The 25,252-nt window shown below is 44.3% G+C and overlaps 1 protein-coding gene across 7 annotated transcripts in view; it reads left to right on the top strand.

Moving 5' to 3' along the window:
• Positions 1–25,252, top strand: part of LOC147709768 (uncharacterized) — a 353,428-nt gene that overhangs the window by 156,059 nt on the left and 172,117 nt on the right. For all 7 annotated transcript variants that reach the window (XM_086928219.1, XM_086928218.1, XM_086928223.1 and 4 more), the window contains exon 8: positions 944–1,168. In XM_086928219.1, coding sequence (XP_086784345.1) covers positions 944–1,168 — 225 coding nt within the window. The remainder of the gene's footprint in view (positions 1–943; positions 1,169–25,252) is intronic.

The following is a 25,252-nucleotide window of genomic DNA, read 5'->3' as shown; positions in this document are numbered from 1 at the left end:
CTGTTCTTAGCATAGAGGGCTGCAGAGTGGTACATGCACTCCCTGCCTCCCCGGAAACCTGTGTCTGTTCCAACATTATCTTATTTAGGTACACTTACATGGGCATCTCTTTCTGTATTCTATCATACTACTCCATCTAACCCTACTATGGCAAAACAATCTAAGGATGGAGCTGATGCCCATGCGCACTATCACCCAAGGGAGGAGTCACCAGTCTCGTGACTACAAAAGACTTCTCCAAGAGAAAAACAAGTGCAATCATCCGAGCCCAACCCCAGATGGCGATCTATTCATAATGTACCACTCTGCAGCCCTCTATGCCAAGAACAGATGCATACTGGTAAGTAGCATATTCCTTTTGTATGATTTCCATATATCCATGTGCAAATAAGTTTAGCAGTGGTTGAAAGTGATATTTTTAAACACATACATAGAACTTGGTGATCACATTTGGAAACGGATTTTTCACAGAAAACAAAATGTGCTGGGGGTATATGTTTTTTTTTAAAAACGTAATCACTTTCCTTGTGACCTATTTCTCTCCTGTCAAATCTCGTTAAGCCATTGAAGGATGAATTGGGCTAAGCAATGGAAATATACCATCCTTAGACTTGGTCCTTTTGACTCTTAGGAGGACCCCGTAAAACTGCGAAATCAGTGCACAGCCCTCAGCGGTGTCCCCTAATGACATGCCAGTGTCTAAAACCCATTGGTACCTGTTGCTCAGTGGTCTGACAAAAGAGTGTGCCCATAGACTTTTTTTTGATAAGGTTAAATAAATTTGCAATTTTAATAATATGGGAATAGGGAAGTATTACTGTCTGTTCCTGATTTCATACAAACATATGGGTAATTGCAAATTCAAAAGAATTGGGTAACTCTATATGTTTAGTTCCTCACAAATATTGTCCACAGTGACTGAAGTCTTTTTTTGTTGTTGTAGATTTTGCAACCATAAATATAGTCACAGTGACTGACCCTGAAGATTACGTAGAAAGCCCCTCACAGCATGAGGCATCTCTGGGGGAAGTCGAAGAAGTCATTCCTGTGTGCTTTGACAATGACGATGAGGACGAGGTATACCAACAACCACAGAGGCCTATGAGGGAGAAGAGATGCCCACCGAGATACCTCATGGACGGATCCTTTGAATGCGAATACAGATCTGGTGAGCTGAGTTTTGTATTCGTCCACATAGAGCCCCTTTAACGAAGTGCTGGGCTTGCAAGGGTCCTGTGGGTGGGAGAAACCTTCATACTAGGATACAGTTGTCCAAGACTAAGATGTCAAGCCTGTAGAATATTCGATTAGAGTTAGGTGTCCAACGCAGGTCAAAGAGACCCAGATACATGCCAGATTTTTGGGATAAACTTTTCTAACTTGAGTTTCATTTCGATTTTAAATCATTTGTATAGTTTGCATCAAACCGGTGAAGTGAGGAAATGGGTATTAGTAGAAGGCTTCATATTAAAGATAATTTACTTAATTTAGAAATGTTTAACATCTAGCTGTGATCTGCTCTTTTGGAACTATATTAGACATCTCTGATCTACAAAAATGCCATGTAGTTTACTCACAAAACTGGGAAGCTTTACGCAATGCAGAGATATGACGGCTGTAGATAAAACTTCACCTAAGTCAGTAGAACATATCCAAAGAATTGTATTATTTTGGCGGTTGGGTTAATTGACAGTGGATGTAAAAGGAATGCATCAAGAACTTATGATAAATGGACAGTTCTCATGCTACAACATGCTGTTCAGTCATGGACTTGTAACTCTTCTTCTCCTTTGTCACCTTGGACGTGGAATGGTCACAATTGTAGAAGGCACACATACATTTGTTATACGTGATCTGACACATAACCCACCAACCTAGATGAATGTGTCAAGCACTCTTAGAAGACTTACCGGTACCATAGTGAGCTATACTGTAAAGCAATATTTCATAAGCCTAGCCTTGCAAGTGGAAGGAGCTAATGTTATGTTATGTTATGTTATGGCAGGGTACCAAGCTGCTAAACATTCATGCAGTACCATATCTGCTCAAGCATGTGCACGCAGTCCTGACCACTCCTCCTATAGTATGTGCACGTGCAGCAGTCCTCCCTTTTGTACACATTTGTCACCTTTTTCCTTGCATTTGGATTTGTGTCAAACGTTTTGGTGGTTTACTTTCTTCCATGCTGTTAGTTCCAGCTGCATATGCCGGTACACTCCATGCTCAAGTACTACATCCTGCTGTCAATCGCTAGAAGGACTGTGGGTTGTTTGGGGAACAACAAACCGTCTGATTCCGCTGTCCTACAGTTACTATTAGGTCTCCTGAAAATGGTCTGTTGTGAATACAGCGTAGATAGTGGACGGATGAAGAGGCTGGAGGTAAGCTCCACAGTCCACTTGGTCTCTGCGCTGTAGGGTTAAGGAGAGACTTCCTTTAAGCTCAGAAATAGAAGCAGGTGTCACTGTTGGGGAAGAATCAGCCTACCTCAGGACAGTCCACTGAAGTTTAAGTACCTCCTCTCTCTTGTGAGTAATGTCTGCCCTGGTGAGTCGGATCCTCCTCTTCCAGTGACGCACACTTGACCAGTTCAACTCGGGCTGTTCACCACCTGATCCAAACTGCTTTGTTTAAAGTTAAGTCCGTGCTCTGCCTGATAATTCAAAACAATAGGTGCAAGCCCAAAGATATTAAAACTGAAGCAAGAGTCCAGTGGCCCAACAGCTGAGTTCAAAGGCACTGTGAATACTATGGGGAAAGGACAGACTACGCCTTCACACTATGCGCAGAAGCTTTCACAGCAATGCCACTGGACATTGGTTTGCGGTCGGAGACCGTTTTGGCTTCTATTCCTGGCTCGCCGCACACAAATCCTGGAGTGTAAGCAATGAGCCACTAACGCCTCTCGCATGTATGGGATAAAATGCTTCTGTAGGACACGTCTATCGAGGTTGGCTTCACTAACTTCATAAAAATGTAATTGTCCGGCCACCTTGCAGGATCTCAGAACTAGCTCAAAACATAGAGAAAAAGTTCTAGATTACATAACATTTTTTTTTTTTTTAACTACACCTTAAAAAAACCTCAATATGGGCATTGCATTTCTATCTTTTTAAAACTGTATGACAAACATGGAAACATAACAATGTTGCTGAATTTGAAAAATGGCTAAGGCTCCAAATGGCAGCTTTACTGTTATAAATAATGTATTCAGCCATCTGCATAAAGGGAAAAAAGTGTGCTATTATTATTAATTAAATTATGACACCATTTTGAATTCAGGGTGATGATTGACAGACAGTTTAATGTAAGAGATAAAGAACCCCTAGAATTTAAGATGTTGTTGGATGACTGATGGCATGTGAGCATTTATTATAAGAAATACAATACTGCCTTCCATACACTATAAGGATACTGCAAGTCCTGGAGGAATTCCATGAACATATACAGGAACGAGGCCACAGTCCATGTTCCTTTAAATGCTTGTGGAACTTCATAGTGACGTGCAGTATCCTAACTATGCACAGTAGAAGGAATATCTTTCTTTTATTACATGCTCACACGCCATCAGTCATCCGACAAACATCTTAAATTATTGGGGTCTTGCTTCTTTATATTTCAGATGGTATGGTCACAGTCATGAAGAATAAACACAGAATCTGTAGCATGAAATGAATAATGTTTTGTGTTTAATTTTTTGCTGAAATGTTTTCAAATCAGTTTAATGTAAATCAGTTGTGAAATGCATAGGTATTTCTTGCACTTAACTATCCTCCAAAAATAAACATGTTGCCATAAGTTTCTCTCTACTCAAACAGGCTATAGTAACCAGGTATAAAGCAAGCAAATGCGCACACTGCACTCTTATTTAGGGGAAAGTATATATCATATACAAAGTATATGTGGTGCTCCTAGGAAAGGATTGGTTACCATCCACAATCCCACACTGCCCACTCTAGGGGGGCAACAATAAGTCAAACTTCAAATCTGAGCACTCTAAAAATCGTCAATACAATTGTATGCAGTGAGTAGTCCACTTTTAATCCTCGTCCAGGCCCATGAAGTTAAGTCCAATACTTCAAAATATTTATGTATAGATGTAATTACAGTTGTTTCCAAAAGTAAAGCAATACAAAATCAAATTTTCACAACATTGTGTCGTTGGAAAATCAATTAAGGGACAACAAGCCAGCCAACAAGTGTTTCGTCGATAAGTTGTACACCTTGACTTCTTCAGGGCTGTTCGGGCGGTATTTGGATAACCTTCCACCCGGTAAGTGTTATATCCATAGGGCAGAATAGTGCCAAAGTCCGGTAAAGTCAACAGTTGCAAAGATTATCAATCCAAGTAGGGATCACTTTTCCATTTCACGTGGGCCCGCCTTTTGGAAACAAAAGTAATGACAACTATACAAAAACTATGTTAAGAATTGGACTTCACCTTATGGGCCTGAACGTGGATTAAAAGTTTCTCTCTACTGCTGATCACTGTTCATTTTAGAAAAACAGATCACAATAAATAATAGCCAGTTCTCCTTTTCATTGTTTTAATTACAGCTGAAAAGTTGTTCCTTGACCTACCTTTGCCCTTGGCTGCTGGCTCGGTCAGCGGACATTATACATCACAATTTAGCTGTAATAAGTTTTTACAGTTGAGCATCTACGTCGTTTTCTTACTACCGGTGGCTAGAGACGTCACATCTGCACTATTAATTTGGAATTCAAGACTTTTTAATACTGCAAGTGCAGGCTTTCGTGTATTATAAAGGTAATGAAACCAACTATATATAGAAATGGTCATCTGATATAGTTACCATTATAATATCAAATATAAAGTTGTAACTAGGTCCACTTATGGTTACTAACCAAAGGGTGTATGTGTTGCCTCGTGATACACAGTATAAATAGCATGTAGGTTCACACAACTGCTGACAAAGGCCCTTTGCACTCCATTACCAACTAACTTTATAGAATAGTTTTATAATAAATAATTGTCTTTTGTGTTTTCCTGCATTTTGTCACGATTTCTAATTCTCAAATCCCCATATTGCATTTGGATTTGTAAAGATGTTTGTTTGCTTTTAATTTTTCGCTTTCTGTAAGCCTTTGGCGCTACTCACCATAGGCAACATTTTTATCTACACCCAGAACCCATGTGCAAATTTTGAAAATGAATGTGATGATTAAACCCAAATGAAGCATATGTTGCTGACTGAAATAAAGCATTGATCACCCCCTCCCATCAATGACCTTAGCTGTATTTGAAAAATGAATGTCAAGGAAAGCAAGTTCAACTTGTCAACTGTGCTAGGTGCACTGTTTCCCCCCCCCCCCCCCCCCCCACCGAGTATTTTTTTTTTAAATGTAATGACTCTTGGACGTGGTAGCAGCTTTTTATTGTAATCCAAAAAGTAGACCTTTATCACACCCACTGTAAATGGAATAGCGTGCAATTGATGCTGGAAAATAAGCAAATTCACCTACTAAGTAAGATTGAAAAGATTTGAGAACAGAGCTGATTAAATGTGAAATCTGATGCACCAGTGAAATGGAATTCGACCTCTTTCAAAAGATACGTGTATGTATCAAAAGTGAGTAACTTTAACTCGATGAACAACCCCAGATGCATGGGCATATTCCTTAAGGAATAAATAAACTTCCAAACCATTGTTGTCCAATAAAATCTTGGTGGTGGGGGACAAGATGCCGCCAGTTAGTCCCAACCAGCAGGATAAAATTTCCAGTGGTACCTTGCAGATTAAAGGTATTTTGAAGTAAACCTTTTAGAATTATATATAAACACATAAGAACATGCAATATATATTTGTGCTTCCTTTTTTTTCAAGCATATTTTGAAATGTCTCTCTCCCCCCCCTTCATCTGCTGTTCTGGATAAAGCAAAGTGGTCCTTTTTGGAAAACAATGTGCAGTTAATCAGTTTTAGACTTCTGTATATCAGAAATCAAATTAGTATCTGCAGCAACCGTGTTCGTAATGAGCCTTCTTTTTTTCCTTTTTAGGTCTCGCCTACGCAGCGGGCATGTGCTGCATAGGAAAAAGACCTTAAGCAATCGCCATTGCCTTTAATGGCAACGTGTTCACGTTTGGCGATTCCCTTGCGGGAGCGAGCTTGACACCATATGTTTGTAATTAACTTACAAACACATGGTGCCCCTGGCTCGCTCCCTCAAGGGAAACGCTTTGTGTGCTGTCGGCCGCACTCCCCTCAACCCTACCACTTTTAGCGCGAGGCACCCGCTCTTGTCTTAACTAAGTTGCTGTGCATCCTAGTTTGCCCTGAGGGTGTTCCCTTTGTGTTTCATTGTTGTGTCCTAATTATTGTGTTTCCTTACTGTACCTCCGGTTGTTTCGCTTCTGCTCCCCGCTGTTCTGTTGCTTTTCCACCCTTATTAGTTATTTCTTCGTTGTTTTGTTTTTATACATGGGCAGTTTTATTCACGTTGCTTCATTCTTTCTTGCTTGTCTCTTCGCTGTTTTGCATTTGTAGGGAGGGCGTGTGCAGATTTATTGTTGTCACTTTGCTATTTTATTCTGGTTTAGACCTAATTAGTGACAAGGACATTTTTGAGCGACTGCTGAGCAGGATGCATTATAATTAAAAGGCACCGGCAGGATAATAAGATGAAGCGGACAGTTTTATCATGTTGGCATTTTTCCACTCTATGACCATGCGCTCACAAGTCTGGTTGTATTATGCGGCTTCCATCTGCCTGCTGACTGCAAAATCTATACTGTCTACCTGATTGCCCGAATCCCAAGGGAAGGAAAGGGGGAGGGGTGAGAGGAGAGCCAGAGCAGCACCCTTTCACCTCCAACCCACGAGGTCCTGCATAATCCCACAGACTCCTGTCTCAACGAGCAATAAAACCGTGAGCCTGCAACGGGGCATATTAATTATGCATTGGTGAAAATGAGCGTGCCTTGGGCAGAAGCAAGAGAGGTTGCTTTGAGCTTGTTGCGCCCTTATCGATTCCACCAGAGTAATCCATTTTACTTGGTTCCATTTGTATGAGTCAGGCTTACTGTCTGCAGTTGGGGCCAGGACGCCCCGGGGGTGTCACAAGATCATCGTGGCTCCATGTTACCCTGTCCGGCTTTTTCAATGTATACAGCATCCAACTGGAACTTTGGGTCACACTGTCTGCCTCGTTCTTTCCAGTTTTATTTTATTTACCCACCTAACATCTTGCTTGCCCATGTCTGTGCTTCTAAGCGCTACTGCTGTCTTTCCCTTTTGCATGTTAAGATGTATAAAAGCCCTCCGAAGCGAACTACCTGACGCTTCAAATAATCATAGTTCATAAGGCATAGGGTATTATTTCGGAGTTTCTTCTCTATTTTGATTTAATTTGCCTCCCAGTCTTCTGAAATTCTAAAACTTATCAATTTGTGAGCAATATAGTGTTTCTATTCCTACTCTCACGACTACTTTTACTACTCCTACTCATATTAAGACTAGGTGCTAATTAATTCTAATACGAATAATGTGCACTTATTCTGAAATGTTGAGAGAATGCACACGTTCAGATGTATTGATGAAGTAGCATACTTAAACAAGCACTGGCATAGCCAATAGGTCTCACCTTTGGGACCTTATAAAGTGTTTAGCCATGCAACAGTTGATGTTGTTGCACCAAGGATATTGTGCTGCATAAATAAGTACTTATAAGGTCCCAAAGGCGAGACCTATTGGCTATGACAATGCTTGTTCTTTTCTCTTTTGGGAGAAATTATTGATATAGCATATTTTTTATTCATTGCATTTTACATCTTTCATTAAAAATATGATAATTTGCATCAGTTTTCGGGGACCTGATTTTTAAAAATGTTTTTTGGCATTATGTGTGCTACAGCATAACATTGCTTCATCTGCAACTAGCCTTTGTTGAAGGAAGTGCTAAACTTTAATGGAAATGCTCAAATCAGGCATTGGTTGGGCTTCTCAAATCAACACCATCTCCTATTTCGAACACTCCCAGTTAATTATTTTACCTCTCAGACGACAACATCACCACCAAGACAAACTTCAAATAATGCACGACCGGCGTGGCCAACTGGATGAAAGAAAATGCCTCAAACTCAACACAGACAAAACTGAAGTATTGCTCTTCAGGAATAAGAGCTCACTTTGGGATTCAACCTGGTGGCCTGCCGATCTTGGACCCACACACAACTTCAACCGACCACACTAGGAACTTAGGCCTCATCCTGTACTCCAACCTCACCTTGAAGTCCCAGGTCAACGCCACCACCTCCTTATGCTCCCACATCCTCCGAATGTTACGTAAATTCTTCAAGTTGCTCCCACTAGACACCAGGCATACCATCACCAAAGACCCAATAACAAGCAGATTTGACTAAAACGATGCTACTCCAAAATCACAACCCATCTCCTTCACAGACTTCAAATCATCCAAAAAGCTGCGGCCAGACTCTCCCTCCACGTCCCGTGCCAAACTCGCACCACTTATCAGAGTTCCACTGGCTCCCAACCAAAAGCGCTTCCAGTTCAACTTCCCACACACGCATTCAGATCACTATACAAAACTGGACCTGCATACCTCAAGCTCCAACTTCACTGCCATTAACACACCAGACACTCACTTGCACACATACACACACATCCCACAGAAGCAGAACAGGAGGTCGATCCTTCTCCTACCAAGCTGCCAAATCCCGGAACGACTTCAAGTAGTACATCGGGTCTTTTCCTCACTTCTTGAATTCCTTAAGAAGCTAAGTACCTGGCTATTCAATTGGTTTTCTTGTGTGTCCATAAAGATTAACTGTATTAAGACACAGCCTCACCACACGACTACACTAATCTACTCCGCACCTTGGTACCCTCATGGGTGACAAACCGCACCCGACATATCCACATTACATTACAACGTCAAATACCTTGGAGATTTTTCTGGAGGAATTAGTAGTCGGGATGCTGTTTCATCTACCACTGACTGCGTGTTTATTTTTTTTCCTTTCGTCAATGCGTTCTCCTTCATGTAGAAGGAAAGTGTTTAATGTTGAAAAAGTAGGTTTGTGTCATGTGTAGCTGTAGATACACATGCTTTGCATACCCCTGCTATCTATTGTTGGGCTCAGACATGTTCAACTTGTTTTACTTAGAAGTCTTACTAGTCACGAGGTATCATGACTCAAATTAGTGGATATGTGCAAGGGCACCAGCTCCATTGTTAGATTGTTTTATTTTCCGCTGTTGTAAGCCAGTTCTCCCAGCAAGGAATACATGAAGGTCGATATGACCAACCTTCCCTCATACAGAAGGGATGAGCTGAGAGTCTTCTGTAAGGACTGGAAGATCAATATGGGAGCCAAAGCAATGTAAAAGGAGTTGATCAGGGCCCTCAAAGCTCGGGAAGAGGCCCACAAAGTTCCTCCATGCCCAGAGAGGAAATGGCCCCAAGTAGTGGGGAAGAAGGTAATGTGCTGGACGATGCCAACAGTATCCTGAGAGGAGTTGAAGGGAGCCTGTCCCCTTACACCAACCAAGGCTGGCTTCTAGAGCAGGCTCTGTCACTAGCCATAGGTAGCACTGGACACGAAGGAGAAAGCCATATCCTTGGCTGAGAAGATTGGCCCTGGAGGAAAGGAGGGCCTGACTCGGGTTAGACCCCCAAAGAAGATGGTGGCAGCAGAATGGTTACTGGAGTGGTGACGGCTGCACCTGATTTAAGGTCGCCCAAAATAATTATCCTTAGTTATGTCCAGTGGGAAGACATAGACAAGAGGCTGGCCTCATATGAGAGGGCTCTGAAGACGTAGGTGGGTACATAACACCGGGCGACACTACTCTGGGAGTTCGTACCAGTACTTGCTAGCAATAGACTGCTCACACCGGAGGATGAGGTAGCAGACTCCTACCCACACATGTAGGCAGCACTTGTCGAGTTGTTTGCTCTCGCTCCTGCGAAGTACAGACAGAAACTTAGGACAGCACAAAAGGGGGCAACACAAACATGAGTGGTCTTTGTCAACACTTCAGTTAAGGCACAGGATGGGTGAAATAAAGGTAACAAAGTAGACCCAATTAAAGGGCTCTACAATTTGACTAAGCAGCACAGATTGACAAATTGTCACTCAGAGAAGTTGCATCAGCATTTGATGAACTCTTGTCTACCCCCAGAGAACTTGGCAAGACAGCCGATGAGTGGGTTTGTACCAGGGTCCCTAGGAAGTCCCTGGGAGATGACCAGAAGAAAGGTGATCAGGCCCCTCTTCTGGGTAAAGAGGGGGGTAAGGCTAAAAAGAAAGATAGCCCACAGACCAAAGGAGGGAGCCACATGCCACTCAAAGAGGAGGGGGCTTTCAGGGAAAGAAGTTTGAATTTTTGAAGGCTTAAGTGTGTTTTGACAGTAATTTGCCGGGACCCAAGACAGGAGATGCAGTGTGCACCAAAAAGGCATCCACTGGTGACCAGTCAAAGGTTTTGGCCAGTGTAGGGATGGGGTCGGAGATTGCCCCTAAAGATCCCATAGGGTACCCAGAGGCCACTTTAGTGTCCCTGTGTTGGGAGAACATTCCCCCTTGACTTACTGGCCTCCAATTATAGAGCAATACCGTCAGTGCCCAGAAATCAGTGGGGGGAGGTGAAGGCCCTGAGGGATGCAGGTGGCAGTGGGCCATTATTAAGACTAAACGGGTTTCCCCAGACCAGATCCTACAAGAGGTGCACGAGATTGTCAACACTGACAATGTCACAAAGTCGCACTCTATGGCTGTGATTGACTTTGGGTGGGGGAATTAATGGCACAAAGAAGGTAGCTGTGTCCCCTGCCATGTTTGTAGAGTGCTTACTGGGGAATGACATGGAAAAGGTAGAGAGGAGGACCCAAGCTGCCTAGCTGCATCCACCTGAAGGGGTGTGTGTTACTACAAGAGCACGTAAGGACCTGAAGGAGAGTCCGAGGATCCTGGAGCCTAAAACCCTGGACTGGAGGAGGGGCAGGAGGGATGGCCTCTCAGCCTCCAAAGGTGCACAGGCCGAGTAGGAGCCTGTACCTCTGAGGGAAGGCCTGGTGCCTGCAGATGACACTGCTCTTGGAGACTTGCCAGAGCTGGCAGTCCCCCATGGAGCAAGGGGTCCCTCGGGGGGGGGGGGACACACCTGCGTAATGGACAAAACACCTGACGAGGGGTGAAACCCCAAAACCCCTCTTAGGATGCTTGTTTTCCTGGGAGGACCTGTTTTCGGGGAAGAATGTTCCCGCGGGGCGCAGGTTCAAAACAGATTGGCATATGGCTGGCTCCAAACTGTGGTACTATGGTGATCAAAGAAGCGATGGATTAAAACTAGATATGTGAAAGAGGATTAAATTCACAAAAATGCAGGGTTTTACCATTCAGGGAATACTTGCGCTCTGCTATGTTACTGACTACCTACACGGCTGTTAATTTACAGGTGGTGGTGCCACAGGAGAGGGGAGACCCTCTCAACCCCTCAAAAAGATGTTGCTGCACAACACCTAAACAATTAAAAACAATTTCCTATGCACACACACTATTAAATTCAAACAGAGTGGTGTAGTTGTCCGTCCGGTCAGTATAATCATGAGAATTAATGTCCACTTCTTGTGTGAACAATTTTTTCTTTTTATTGCTCGAGCTATATCACGCCAGCCGACATGTGTTTCGTCAGAGTGCAGATCGCTCTGACTCTTCAGGGCTTTCTTATGATAATGGCATGTATTGTAGTTCCACTTAACCAGTGATAATTCCAACCAGGTAAGGGTATCTTTTCTGATTTATATAAATATAGATCCTCCCTTGAGTCTTCTGTATGCAAAAAATTATCGTGTTCTATGCGCCGTATTTATGCGCAAAAACGGAACAGGAACAGTCCTTGTGTACAATGGTCAATGCTATTATGTTGTCCAGTTTCCGCTTCATAAATTCCGTGCTACGGTAGTTTCCGTGGTGTGTACGGTAAACCGTCCGAATATCCCTGGACCTCCTGTTCCGCCCAGCCACGAATCCGGCGTCTCTAAGCGATGGTGATTTCGAATGTGAAAGAGGATAATTGTTTGATTTGCTCAGCATTCCATCTGTAATCTGTTCTTTTTGCAGTCTATGCATAGCATGCGTATCTACAGCCAACACGTGCCGCAGCTATAGTCTGTTACTTACCTAAGCGTCTGTTCATAGCATGTAGTACTGCAGATTTGTAGGCACCCTCCTGCCTCCCCGGCAGGCATTCTCTGCTGTCCGATTTCATGTATAAACCTTCTATATCCAATGTATATATGTTTTAGCCTCACACATATGTTAATAATCCTTTATCTATCTTCACAAGCTCTGTCCTCGTCCGCCATGACGGCGCAGTGAAAATTTAACTTTACAATGGAACCGTTGATGATGTGCGTCATTTCAGATATGTATATGTTTCCCTTGTCTCCATTGCTTGATTTTGCTCGCGAGTAAGTGTCAGTCATAGTCGTTGAATGTCACTCTTAAATACACTGAAATTATGAAACTGTCACACTTATGCAATTTGGAACCTTGGCAGCTATGGAAGTTGTGAAATGTATTGGCATGCAAATGGCACATGATTATACATTTCCAATTTTGTTATTTAAATTTTCTCGACCATTTCCAAGCTTTGCTCCTTCCCATGCCGCACTGCCTGAGATTCTCTGTCACTTACTCTCTAACAAGGGATAAGTGCTAACCATCTGTTTTGTAGTGTAGTTCCTATATTCCCAATAGGCTCTGTGCATTGGAATAATATATCCTATAGATTTGACGTAGGGCTTAAGTCAATAGGTCTCTATCGAATATACTAAACTTAATAGTGAGTGCCAGCTAGCTCAGAGGTCACTAGAAACTTTCTCGAATTCACAAGAAGGGATTAGTTTCTGACAACCGCATAAACATGACAACTTTGTTTCCCCAAGAATAAGAACATATCTCTCAGAGTCGTGGAAACAATAGATAAGTATTTCATTCAGTCAATCATGCATGCTTCGTTTCTACAGAGTTGCAGAGAATTAGACAGACTGGCGTTTTCAATAAAAGGTTTATTGAACTGTCTTCTTTCTCATGCAAGAGAGGTGAACTGCTACAATCGTTAAACAGAATGCAAAGTATAATGCGTACAGCGAGAATAGTATTATGAAAATACTGTAAGAGCATTGTATGGTTTCTAAGCCATATAAAAGTACATACATAAATAACATAGACTAAAATACTCAACTGGTGCTTCTAAAATACGCCTCCCCAATGTACCTAACCGGTGAGCAGCCTTTACAACGCGGGCATTACCGTGCGCTGCCATTACTACGCTGCTATTACAACGCAAGTCGTTACGACTTGCACTTGCGGACGCTGTTGGATAGGGAATAGTTTAATTTTTAATTCCAACACCTTCCCTACTGTAACGTGGGCTGGAGTTGGAATAGAAAATTAAATTATTCCACTATCCAGCGCTTACAGCGCAAGTCGTTGTAAAAACAGCGTTGTAATGGCACGCGTGGTAATAGCCCGCGTTGTAGTGTCATACAACCTACCTAACCTAAGTCTAGTACGAGGGAGGAAGTAAGTATGGTCTTTAGCATAGGTTTAATTTTGCCAAGAATCTACCAAAGGTTTCTCTAGATTCTAATCGGCTTCATACCTTGTTAGAATGAAGGAGGTGTGGTATCTCTGTCTCGGGACTCGATTTCCCAACACCCTGCAAGGGGAGTCAGAAACACTGGAGCTGGATTCTCGGCAGGAGAGGGCAGCTTCCTGATCAGTGCGTCAGCTGGAGAGTCTGCTTCCTTCGGCACTTGCTGTAGCGAGCTGCGTCGGACAAGTAGGTCTTCGAACTGCTCTGAACCACCGTGCTTTGCTATAGCAAGTGAAGGTATATTTATACCTTGAAGGTCTTTAGGAATGCCATGTTTAACGTAAAGTCGGGCATATGAACGTCATGAATGAACCCCTAAGGAGTAGATGTTCATTGTAAAACTGAGTTCTTGGAGCAAGGGAAAGTCCTTAACGGCTTCAGCTCTTTTTCCAAGAAATCGCTGTGATGTTTGGTGAACAGATGGAAGTAGCCATGCCTGTATTTGGATAGCATGGGCTTGATTTCTATGTCTATATAAGGGAAACTTGAATTGTACCTATATAAGGGCATGAATCGGGAAAATCCATTCGGAATCTAAAACGCCCTACAACAGTTTGGTGTTGCATAAGTCTAGTTTATCCCATGCCACTTGTGCCTGATGCCACTGAGTCCCCCCGCCACCGCCCCTGTTGCTACTGGCTCATCCTTTCAGAAGTTAACCTCCCACTGACCATCCCTTATTACTAACCAGCTCTTCTTGTGAACATGACCTCTCAGATGCCCATTTTCGGATGCTGGACGGGGGCGTCTGTGGTGCCAAGAGCCAGCGCCGCACATTGAATCCGAACTCCCTGCACTGCCCTGGGCACCTCTCTGGGAGCAGTGTGTCTTTATTCCACAGACACACTGTGAACTTCCCTTGAGTATGGTACATTTTTTCAGACATTAACCCAGAAGGGTAGTGTTGAGGGGCTGGGAGCTCAGCAGTACACAGCAGTAGGGCAAGAGTCCAGAGCACACAATAAGCGTAAACAGACTGTTTTTTTCTGAGAGTAAGTAGTAGATGGGATAGACCAGAGAAAGTGTATAATTATCAAAGGTTTTATTCACCCACAGTGTTCCCAACCTGGGAATCACTGTAAAACGCAAATCCAGCCGACACGTGTTTCGTCACAACATATGGTTGTGACTCTTCAGGGCTGAAAGAAAATAATCAAAATAATAATTAAAAGAAGTCAAAAAGAAAAACACAGTTGTGTCACTGTGGTAAGGGGGATCACCCGTGATGTGGAAACCAACACAGAAGGGGTAGGAAGAGGAAAAGGTTATTTTTTTTTTTTTGTGTATTTAGCATTCGTTGAAGTTTAATCACTTTAACAAAAAACACACTGTTAATACCTAGTGTCAGAGACAGAACCAATTGTGTGGTGACTTCCTGTGCAATTGGTATAAAGAAGGTCATCAGTCTAGCTATACGACAAATACTTGGTACCGTGCAAAAGTGAAGTGAGTCAAAAAGAACTGATATAGGAAAACATAACCGAACTCACTAGAACATCCTGCGAGTCACCAGATAAACACTCTTAATTTATATTGAATTGTACAGATATATACAGTGATTTAGGTAGAAAAAAAAGTTTTCAAAGTTTCAGAACAAAATCCATTGTTAATGCGACATATGCGACAAAGTTTGAGATGGAAAAGTGCATCAAAATATTTCAGATGCGCATAATTTCTACCTGTGGGGAAATGTAGGAGAATATATAGTGACTAATTCATAAACATTTAAGAACACGCAATAGGCCATAGGCGGTTGCGTAGCTACGCCCATGGCCTATTGGTGTCTGTTACGCGCACCAAAGCCCCATGTGTCTTCAATTATTGTGCCGACACAGGCACGATAATTGAAGACACAACAAATATAGTATGATGACCAGATAATAGACAGGCGCTCTACAAAGTAATGGCAACAGTAATAGTAATAGGTACAAGTTCTGCTACAAAGCTTAGAGAGGAAGGTCACCTGTCTTCCTTACAAACACCAAGGAACGCCCTGGTTAGAATGCTAATAAACTTCTTAGCTGAGCAGAAAATTATCAATAAGTCAAGTCCAAATTATATCTCGTTACACAAAACAGATAACAGTAGTAGGTTTCCATTTGTCAATTGTTCAACTTTGTATCCAAAGTAAAGTGCTCTTCTTATTAACAACACCAAGGTCTGCTGTCATAGGATCATATTCATTTATTTCCGTTTGTTTTCATCAAACCAAGGCACAGCAACACGTGTTTCGTCGGGCAATAACAATAAGCCATACGACTTCTTCAGGGCTGCAGGCCAAGAAAATAATAATACTTTTTTACTTTTATAACCATTAAACTCCGGTTAAAGTACAATATCAAAATGAAGTAAAGTTATAATAACAAGAGTGAATAAACCAGATGTGGATTCACTATCAGAAGATACCTTGTGACTCATGTTACAACACTTGAAAATTCACCTAAAATAAAGGTGCACACCCTGGTGTCTGAAATTACAAGAAGAGACCCAAAAGTCCCAAGATTGAAAGAGATATAAAGTAAAATTAACTTTACCAAGAACAAGTTAATAGTTTCCTATAATTCAACCTCCACTGGTATAGCCATGAGTTACACCCTAAAACGAGAGATGACATTCCTTATTTCTACTTCTCACTCATCAATTCCCATGTATGTGTCAGTTCATAATGACACCATATAAGTAATAATGTTTCATATAATGAACCAAAAACTTCTTCAAGTCATCAATTCCACTCTAGTATTCCTTCTTTGTCAAGAATCAATATTACGTTATAGTAAAAACCACTCATAATGGTAAAAAGGGTGAACAGCAAGTAAACACTTGTAATATAAGGTCCATAATCTTATTCAAATGGCTCACCTCAAAGTAAACGGAATTAACTTCACAGCAGTGGGATAATTTCGATTGTCACAATATTCGTGATCAAAAAGTACATTCAATAACTATTCTGTAATCCAAAAAGTAAAAAACAATCCTTAGTATATTTGTTAAGTCCATGGCTATCATTTATAATCTATTCAGATCGAGCCATTTAAAATACACTCACCCGTACTTGGGCTGTCTATTTTCAAAGTATTGGTGATAAATCCTCGTTTCCATCACGAGTCCGTGGAAAGTAATCCTATGTGTAAAAATAATAAATAAATAACGCTAGTCAGATTCTACTTGTATCAATCCTTACGATTAACATTTAACTATGTGAAAGAACCAGACGACTTACCTGCAGTCACATCGCGTGTACGCCGACATGTGAACAAAGACAGCTGCGGCGTCTAGTATGAGCGCCATTTTTATTTAGTGATGCAAAGCGTCTATCAGTTAGAGTCCGGTTATTTGAAGACATATGCCTGCAATGGTGCGGGCGCGAGCGCGCACCACTCATGGGCTTTTTTTTTTTACTATAGCTATCGTGAAAGCGATCGCTTTCAGTGCTGCTTGTTGTTTTGGTGTCCGAGAGCTGAAGACCATAACACTCTGTTGACTGTGTTTGTCAAATAACCCCTGCCTTGAACCCACGGTTTGGTGCAGAGAAGAAAGCTCCGAATCCTTGCTCAGCTGCACATTTCCTGTTTTTATTTAGTTCTTCCACGTTGTAAGGATGCCTACCTTCTCAGTGGCGATTTTGCTTATGCTCTCTTCGTCCGGGGTTGTCACATCACTAGCATCTGTGGTCATTGTCGGGCAAGCTCCGCCTAGGGAGGGACCTTCACGTGCTGAGTGGCAGTGTCTGTACCCCCATGGTCCTAGGGTCTTTTCCTGTCATAGAACGGGTGCCCTTCACCTGCTTCTAAAGTACAGACAAGTCTTCACCTGGCACCTCCCTCTGAACTACCGCTCACCCCCTGTGTGTACAGAGAGCGGAGGGAGGTTTGAGTACTACGAAGTGTGCGTGTCCTCTCACCCCCACGCCCTGTATGTCTAACAAGGAGTACTCCTTTGTCTGTATCGTATGTCATTCGCCTCTTGTCGGCACACACGCTGCTCCGCTGTTCCTTGCTCAGGTCTGCCTTCCACACACGCTGTAGAGCGCCTGTCGCGCCTTCTTTCTCTCCCTCTTTCCTCGCTCTCACTGCAGCCCTTAATGCCCACACCTTATTGTTGCAGGCTGGCGCAGCTCGGCTGTCGTCATGTGCAGCCTCGCCCCGACTCCGCCCAGCTTCCAGTGGAGGCCCGGCTCTCAAATGGATGGGGTGGCCAGCCGCACTGCTTTCACTCTCCACTCCTTAAGTGCCGGTGCTTGTGGCCTCTAAGGTGACCCCTTCCCGCCAGTCGCCCGGAGGACGGCCCTCAGCAGAGCTCATCCCATGGCTTGCTCCTGGGCCGCAACGCAGGACAGGCTGCTCTGTATTCAGCATCATCTTGTGGCAGGTGCATCTGCACATGTTTGTGTTGTCCGGGGCTGCTTTACAGACATTCGCCGGCCCTCTGGTGAAACCGGAGTCTGTAGAACTGTGTGACCCTCTGCTATAATCGAAACCACGGGAGGGCACTGGCACTGCTGGGCGTTGGTGTTAAGGATGCAGTGATCTACGAGCGCACAATGACTCATAGTTCACGCTGAATTGTCTCCAAATGCTTACATAGATGAATGCCACCCACCTTCTCTTTGGTACCCATTTTGTCAAAATCAGAAAGATGACAGTAAAGCTTTTGGGGTACAGACCCTGTTGGTGGGACCTGTCCTGGTAGAGATGTGAAACGTGGGAACGGCATTAGCACATCAAAGTCAATTATAGGAAGCATTATAGTAGCAGGACGACGATAAAAGGATGCGTGCCTGTCTTTAATGATACGATTAAGAAAAAATTGGTTCTGTTGGGTGACAAATAAATTACTTTAAGTAAGGCTAAATAGCTCAAGAGACAAAAACAAAGACCTCTCTGAAGCAAAGTTGTTTTATATAAATTTAGAAAAAACAAGGAAAAAACGTACATTGGAATTACTTCATTCCACTAGACTCATAATAGACATTTCAAATTTGTGAATAGTGACTGTAGTGATCCAAGTGACTAGTGCAAAGCATATAGTGACACTTATATACAAAATCTATGTACAATAAAATCACAAGGGGGAAGAAGGGGGCAGGACAAAACGAATTGTTCTTTGTCGTTATGTGGCCAGTATTATAAACATGAATGTTCCAAGGAAAGCAAATGGTTGATGTCCACGTTCCTGGAATTAGCTTGGCCAGAAAAAAGCGTCGACGTTTCGACCCTAATTGCGCCCCAGTTGGTGGTCGCGGCGGGTCTTTATCAAGACAAGGGGGAGGGGAAGCGGATGGTCAAAATGTTGATTTAATCCAAAAGAGTAGCCCGTCGGTCAACCCTCAATGTGTTGTTAGTACACACGGGAAAGCAGCGGTCCCGAAACGGCAGCCGACACCAAGCTGTCCGGGGAAAACGCTCGACCGCTTTCCCCGGACAGCTTGGTGTCGGCTGCCGTTTCGGGACCGCTGCTTTCCCGTGTGTACTAACAACACATTGAGGGTTGACCGACGGGCTACTCTTTTGGATTAAATCAACATTTTGACCATCCGCTTCCCCTCCCCCTTGTCTTGATAAAGACCCGCCGCGACCACCAACTGGGGCGCAATTAGGGTCGAAACGTCGACGCTTTTTTCTGGCCAAGCTAATTCCAGGAACGTGGACATCAACCATTTGCTTTCCTTGGAACATTCATGTTTATAATACTGGCCACATAACGACAAAGAACAATTCGTTTTGTCCTGCCCCCTTCTTCCCCCTTGTGATTTTATTGTACATAGATTTTGTATATAAGTGTCACTATATGCTTTGCACTAGTCACTTGGATCACTACAGTCACTATTCACAAATTTGAAATGTCTATTATGAGTCTAGTGGAATGAAGTAATTCCAATGTACGTTTTTTCCTTGTTTTTTCTAAACTTATATAAAACAACTTTGCTTCAGAGAGGTCTTTGTTTTTGTCTCTTGAGCTATTTAGCCTTACTTAAAGTAATTTATTTGTCACCCAACAGAACCAATTTTTTCTTAATCATATATACCCAGGTTCTGAGGGACACAGGGTCACCCCTTTTTTGTTTAAACTGTCTTTAATGATACGGCAGCCGGGATTGCTGTTTTTGTTTCACATATATCGACAGTTATACAGCGCAAATACACAACATCACTTTCATCATAGCTAGCTATCTCTTTGGCTGCCGGGTTAGAAGCAATGCATGCAGCAGAGAATAGAACATCTTGCTGTGGCAGTGAGGGAATGGTTATTCACTCTGCTGTGGCACTGAGGGGATGGTTATTCACTCTGCTGTGGCACTGAGGGGATGGTTATTCACTCTGCTGTGGCACTGAGGGGATGGTTATTCACTCTGCTGTGGCACTGAGGGGATGGTAATTTACTCTGCTCTGGCACTGAGGGGATGGTTATTCACTCTGCTGTGGCAGTGAGGGGATGGTTATTCACTCTGCTGTGGCAGTGAGTGGACGGTTATTCACTGCTGTGGCAGCACCACCACATCCACCACCACACCCACCTCCACAAACAGCTCCACAACCACTACTTCCACCACCACCACGCCCACCACCACCACGCCCACCACCACCACGCCCACCACCACCAAGTCCATCACCACCAAGTCCATCACCACCAAGTCCATCACCACCAAGTCCATCACCACCAAGTCCATCACCACCAAGTCCATCACCACCAAGTCCATCACCACCAAGTCCATCACCACCAAGTCAACCACCACCAAGTCCACCACCACCACGTCCACCACGAGGCCACCTCACTCCATCAATTGCCCTCACTCTAACTATCGCCCTCCCTCTATCTATCGCCCTCACTCTATCTATCTATCGCCCTCTATCTATCAATCTATCGCCCTCAATCTATCTATCTATATATCGCCCTCACTCTATCGCATTACCACAGCATCACCCAGCGCTACCACAGCATCACTCAGGGGCACCACAACATCAGTATGCGCTACCACAGCATCACTGAACACCACAGCATCACTCGTTCGCCATCACAACATCACTCGGCGCCTCCACAACATCAATCTGTGCAACCATTCAACAACAACTGGTTCAAATAAGTTCTCTCAAAGTTTCAAGCTTTATTACAAATGTCACAAAAATATGTTAATATTTCACTTCTATTCTTGGATTTTCGTCACAATAAAATACACTGAACATAATATTCACAAAAGTTATTTACAAAAGTTTAAGCTATTGCCATTATAAATTGCAATAACTTTTATTTAAGTATTAATTATTTAAAAAAAATCAAAAGCCATTGTTATTTGTAATATCAATACATCTAAGTCACGTAAATACAACACATTTTGAACTACAAATTCTATAGGTGTCACATTTGCGAAAGTTATAACTATTGGCATTTTAAATGACAAAGCTATTAATTTCGCTATTTTCAAAACCAACACATAAATAAAAAAGGTGTAATATACAATACCAATAGCTCAAACTTTCCTAATGCGAGACCTATTGCTTTGCAAATGCTTGTTTTGAGTGAGTCGTTGGGGCGCGTGGGGATTATTGTGTTTTCAGACGCATATGTGTTTGCTTTCCTTGGTCATTCTTTCAATGTTATAGTTTATTCAGAATCGTACTTTGCCCAAAATCCTCAAAACAAAAAGAGAAGCAACCTGTGTAATATTCAACATGAAAAACATAAGAGACCTTCAGAGACCTTTGGACATCACAAACCAGCATGCAGCTATGCCATCCGCTGTACGTTAGCACCCTCTAGTGGTGTTTTATCAGTAGTGCCAGTTAGTTAAGCAGAATAAATATACCAGCTTCCGTGTTGACCGCGTTCCACACAGCGAGGCCACTGCTGTGATGGAGAAAGGGGCTTGCTCGTATAGACAGAACACTTTACGTTTAGGTTTCCACACTGCATGTGAGAGTTGTTTATGTGAGAATAATTACAGCTTCTTGAGTATTGAAGCTGCATTGGAAATACGCGTCCAGTGTTCAGATGCAGGGGGCCCCTTAACAGGAGACATTTGTTTGCTCCTCAAAAGGCAGGGTGCTTCTGAGCCTCTTCAGCCATGCAGGGCCCCCGGCTGGGGCTGTACAGTCGAAAGAGGGGCGCTTGAGGAAAACGGCATCACTGGAAGTCTGCTGTGTGCTCTTGGCTGTCGAGTGCGCATACGAGCTCCTTCGGTGCGGAGGAGGTTTAGGAAGAGGCAGGAGCTCCCCTCCGCGGTCAGTGAGCGGTGGGATGGAGCCCCGTCTGCAGCATCAAAGGCTCCCCTGCAGGATGAGTCGATGGAGGGAGCACAGCGCGCTTCACTGCTCCCCGCCTCACCCTCCCTGGCATGGAAAGGTCTCTTCTGAGCTGGGGGCGCTAGGGTGACCAACTGGCATTGGTGCAAATTCAGGACAGTGAGTGTAAAAATTCAGGACAAAGGGTCAAAATTCAGGACACAAATTCAGGACAGGAGGTCAAAATTCAGGACAAAACTTCAGGACAATAGGTACGTTTTACAGACACATCAGAGGTCGCGCAATAGTATATAAGTAAGCCCAGCCATTTCCAAACATATTCAACCGTTTGCAAACCTATCCATCATGTATCCATCTATCTTTTCACTCATCCATCCCCTCATCCATCCTTTCACTCATCTCCATTATCCATCCATCCATCCATCCACCATTTCACCCCATCCATCCTTTCACCCACCCACTCATCATCCATCCATCCTTTCACCCACCGACTCTCCATACATCCATCCTTTCACCCACCCATCATCCATCCATCCATTCGTCCTTCCCCCCATCCATCCGTCCTTCCCCTCATCATCCATCCATCCTTTTCCCTCATCATCCATCCATCCTTTTCCCTCATCATCCATCCATCCTTTTCCCTCATCATCCATCCATCCTTTTTCCCTCATCATCCATCCATCCATCCTTCTACCCACCCACTCATCATCCATCCATCCTTCCCCTCATCATCCATCCATCCTTTTACCCACCCCCTCATCATCCATCAATTCCCTAATCATCCATCCATCCATCCTTTCACGCACCCCCTCATCATCCATCCATCCACCCTTCCCCTCATCATCCATCCACCCTTCCCCTCATCATCCATCCTTTCACCCACCCCCTCGTCATCCATCCATCCATCCTTCCCCTCATCATCCATCCTTCCCCTCATCATCTATCCATCCCCTCATCCATCCATCCCCTCATCCATCCATCCCCTCATCCATCCATCCCCTCATCCATCCATCCCCTCACCCATCCATCCATCCCCTCACCCATCCATCCTTCCCCTCATCCATCCATCCCCTCACCCATCCATCCCCTCATCCAACCATCCCCTCATCCAACCATCCTTCCCCTCATCCAACCATCCTTCCCCTCATCCAACCATCCTTCCCCTCATCCAACCATCCTTCCCCTCATCCATCCATCCTTCCCCTCATCCATCCATCCTTCCCCTCATCCATCCATCCTTCCCCTCGTCCATCCTTCCTTTCATCCATCATCCATCCTTCCCCTCACCCATCCATCCATCCCATCCATTTATCCTTCCCCTCATCCATCCATCCATCTATCTCCTGATCCATCCATCCATCCTTCCCCTCATCCATCCATCCTTCCCCTCCATCCATCCATCCTTCCCCTCCATCCATCCATCCACCCATCCTTCTCCTCATCCATCATCCTTCCCCTCATCCATCTTTCCCCTCATCCATCATCCAGCTACCCTTCCACCCATACATCCAGCTATTTACATTTTCTCTCCATCCTTCCCCTCACTCATCAATCCATCCATCCTCTCTCATTAGCCATTTATTCAATCTTTCATTCATCCATTCACCCTTTCACTAATTCATCCAGCCGTTCACCCATCCCTTCACTTACTTACACGCCCACCTTTCCTTATTAATTTTGAGCTGAGCCCTTTTGAGAAGAGGCCCATCAAGAACTTCACCCTTGCTGCAGGGGCCGTTCCAGGACTGGGACAGAAGCCACCCAGGGCGGAGACAGGATCCAACACAGGGGGGGACAAGAGCCATCACAGGTGGGGGTGGACTTGAGCCACAACATGGGGGGACAGGAGCCATCACAGGCGTGGGGGTGGACTGGAGCCATCACTGAGGGGAGGGCAGGAGCCATCACAGGAGAGGGAACACAGGGGTGGGCATGCAATATTCTAGTATCATCTTGGGCTCCTCTCCTGCACAAGACAAGGAGAAGACAGGCTCTCTATCCAAAATGCTATTCCCCACTGTGATGTACCGTACTTACAGGAGACACTCTAAGAGAACTGATTGAACTGATTGTCCTCCATACTTTGTTAATCAGTGTGGGTGCGATTGTGCCATTTCTTTATTTTCTTACATTATAGACTTCATGTTTGAAGAACCGAGGTTTGCTTACAATTTAGTGACAGTAATTAAGCTCTGTGAAGAGAACCACGTGCTGCGGGTGTATTCAGGGGTGTAATCTGGCCGAGTCTCGATGTTTGGGGCCCTGGGTAGAAATGGAATGTGTGAGCCCCCCTGTAAATAGCAGAGACATGACACATTCAGGGCTGTTTGCATGTCAATAGATGTCGCTGCTCCTGAACCGGCAGCCCCTCCCTCTCAGTCACCTTCGAAGCACCTCTTAACAGGTCATCAAGGGCTGGAGGTGTGAGGGTAGCCATCCCGCTGTGCCTCTCCAATGCTGTGGGGCATCTGAGGAGCTTTGGTGCAGCATTGGAGTGAAGAAAAGAGGTGGGTGCAAGCTGTGCCGGCTTTAGGGTGGGGCAACCGGTGCCCTGTTAAAATGACGGACAAATGGCGTCCGTTAAAGATGCCTTCACGGACAACGGACAGACGGCCGAAATTACGGACTGTCCGTGAAATTTACGGACGGTTGGTCACCCTAGGGGGCGCCCGTCACCCACATCAAGGCATTGACTGTTGCGGACCTGCGGGATTGGTTGAAAGTTGGGGCTAAAGTCAAAAACCGCGACGCGTCTCGAAACCGTGTGAATACATTTGACATTATTTCCCTAAGACGCTTGGGAATTCAAATAGAAAAGACCGAACCAGTTCCTGGAGTCCTTTCACGCTAAGCACACAGACAGACAGGGTGCGTTTCTTGGTTGCTTAGCGGTCACAGCATGGCCTGCTGGGGTTGGGACGTCCTGGGCAGTCTTAAAGTAACAATGCACGTTTTCCCTCCTGAAGGCTTTTGAATCATTTCCAGCTACAAGATCGTCCGGAGGGACCGAAACGCCAACCAGATGGGAGGAGGCATCGCCATCATCCACAGGAGCACCATCCGTCTCACGACCAGCACCGACAACTCCCTGACCACCGCCGAACACCTGCATTTCCAGATCCACACCAACCCGAACACCACCCTCAGAGGCACCCTGATCTACCGACCCCCTGGACCACGCACACAATTCAGCGAGGACATCGCCGACTTCGTCAGCCCACATGCCCTCCCCTCCGCTGACTACATCCTCCTGGGAGACCTCAACTTCCATCTGGAGAACAACAACGACCGCAACACCAGCACCCTGCTCGACAACCTCACCAACCTGGGACTCAAGCAACTGGTGTCCACCCCCACCCACCTCGCCGGA

Source organism: Lissotriton vulgaris, chromosome 6 (assembly GCF_964263255.1).
Source record: "Lissotriton vulgaris chromosome 6, aLisVul1.2, whole genome shotgun sequence".
Classification (NCBI taxonomy): Eukaryota; Metazoa; Chordata; class Amphibia; order Caudata; family Salamandridae; genus Lissotriton; species Lissotriton vulgaris.
The sequence above is the reverse complement of the archived record's forward strand: the minus strand, read 5'-3'. Positions and strand labels throughout refer to the sequence as shown.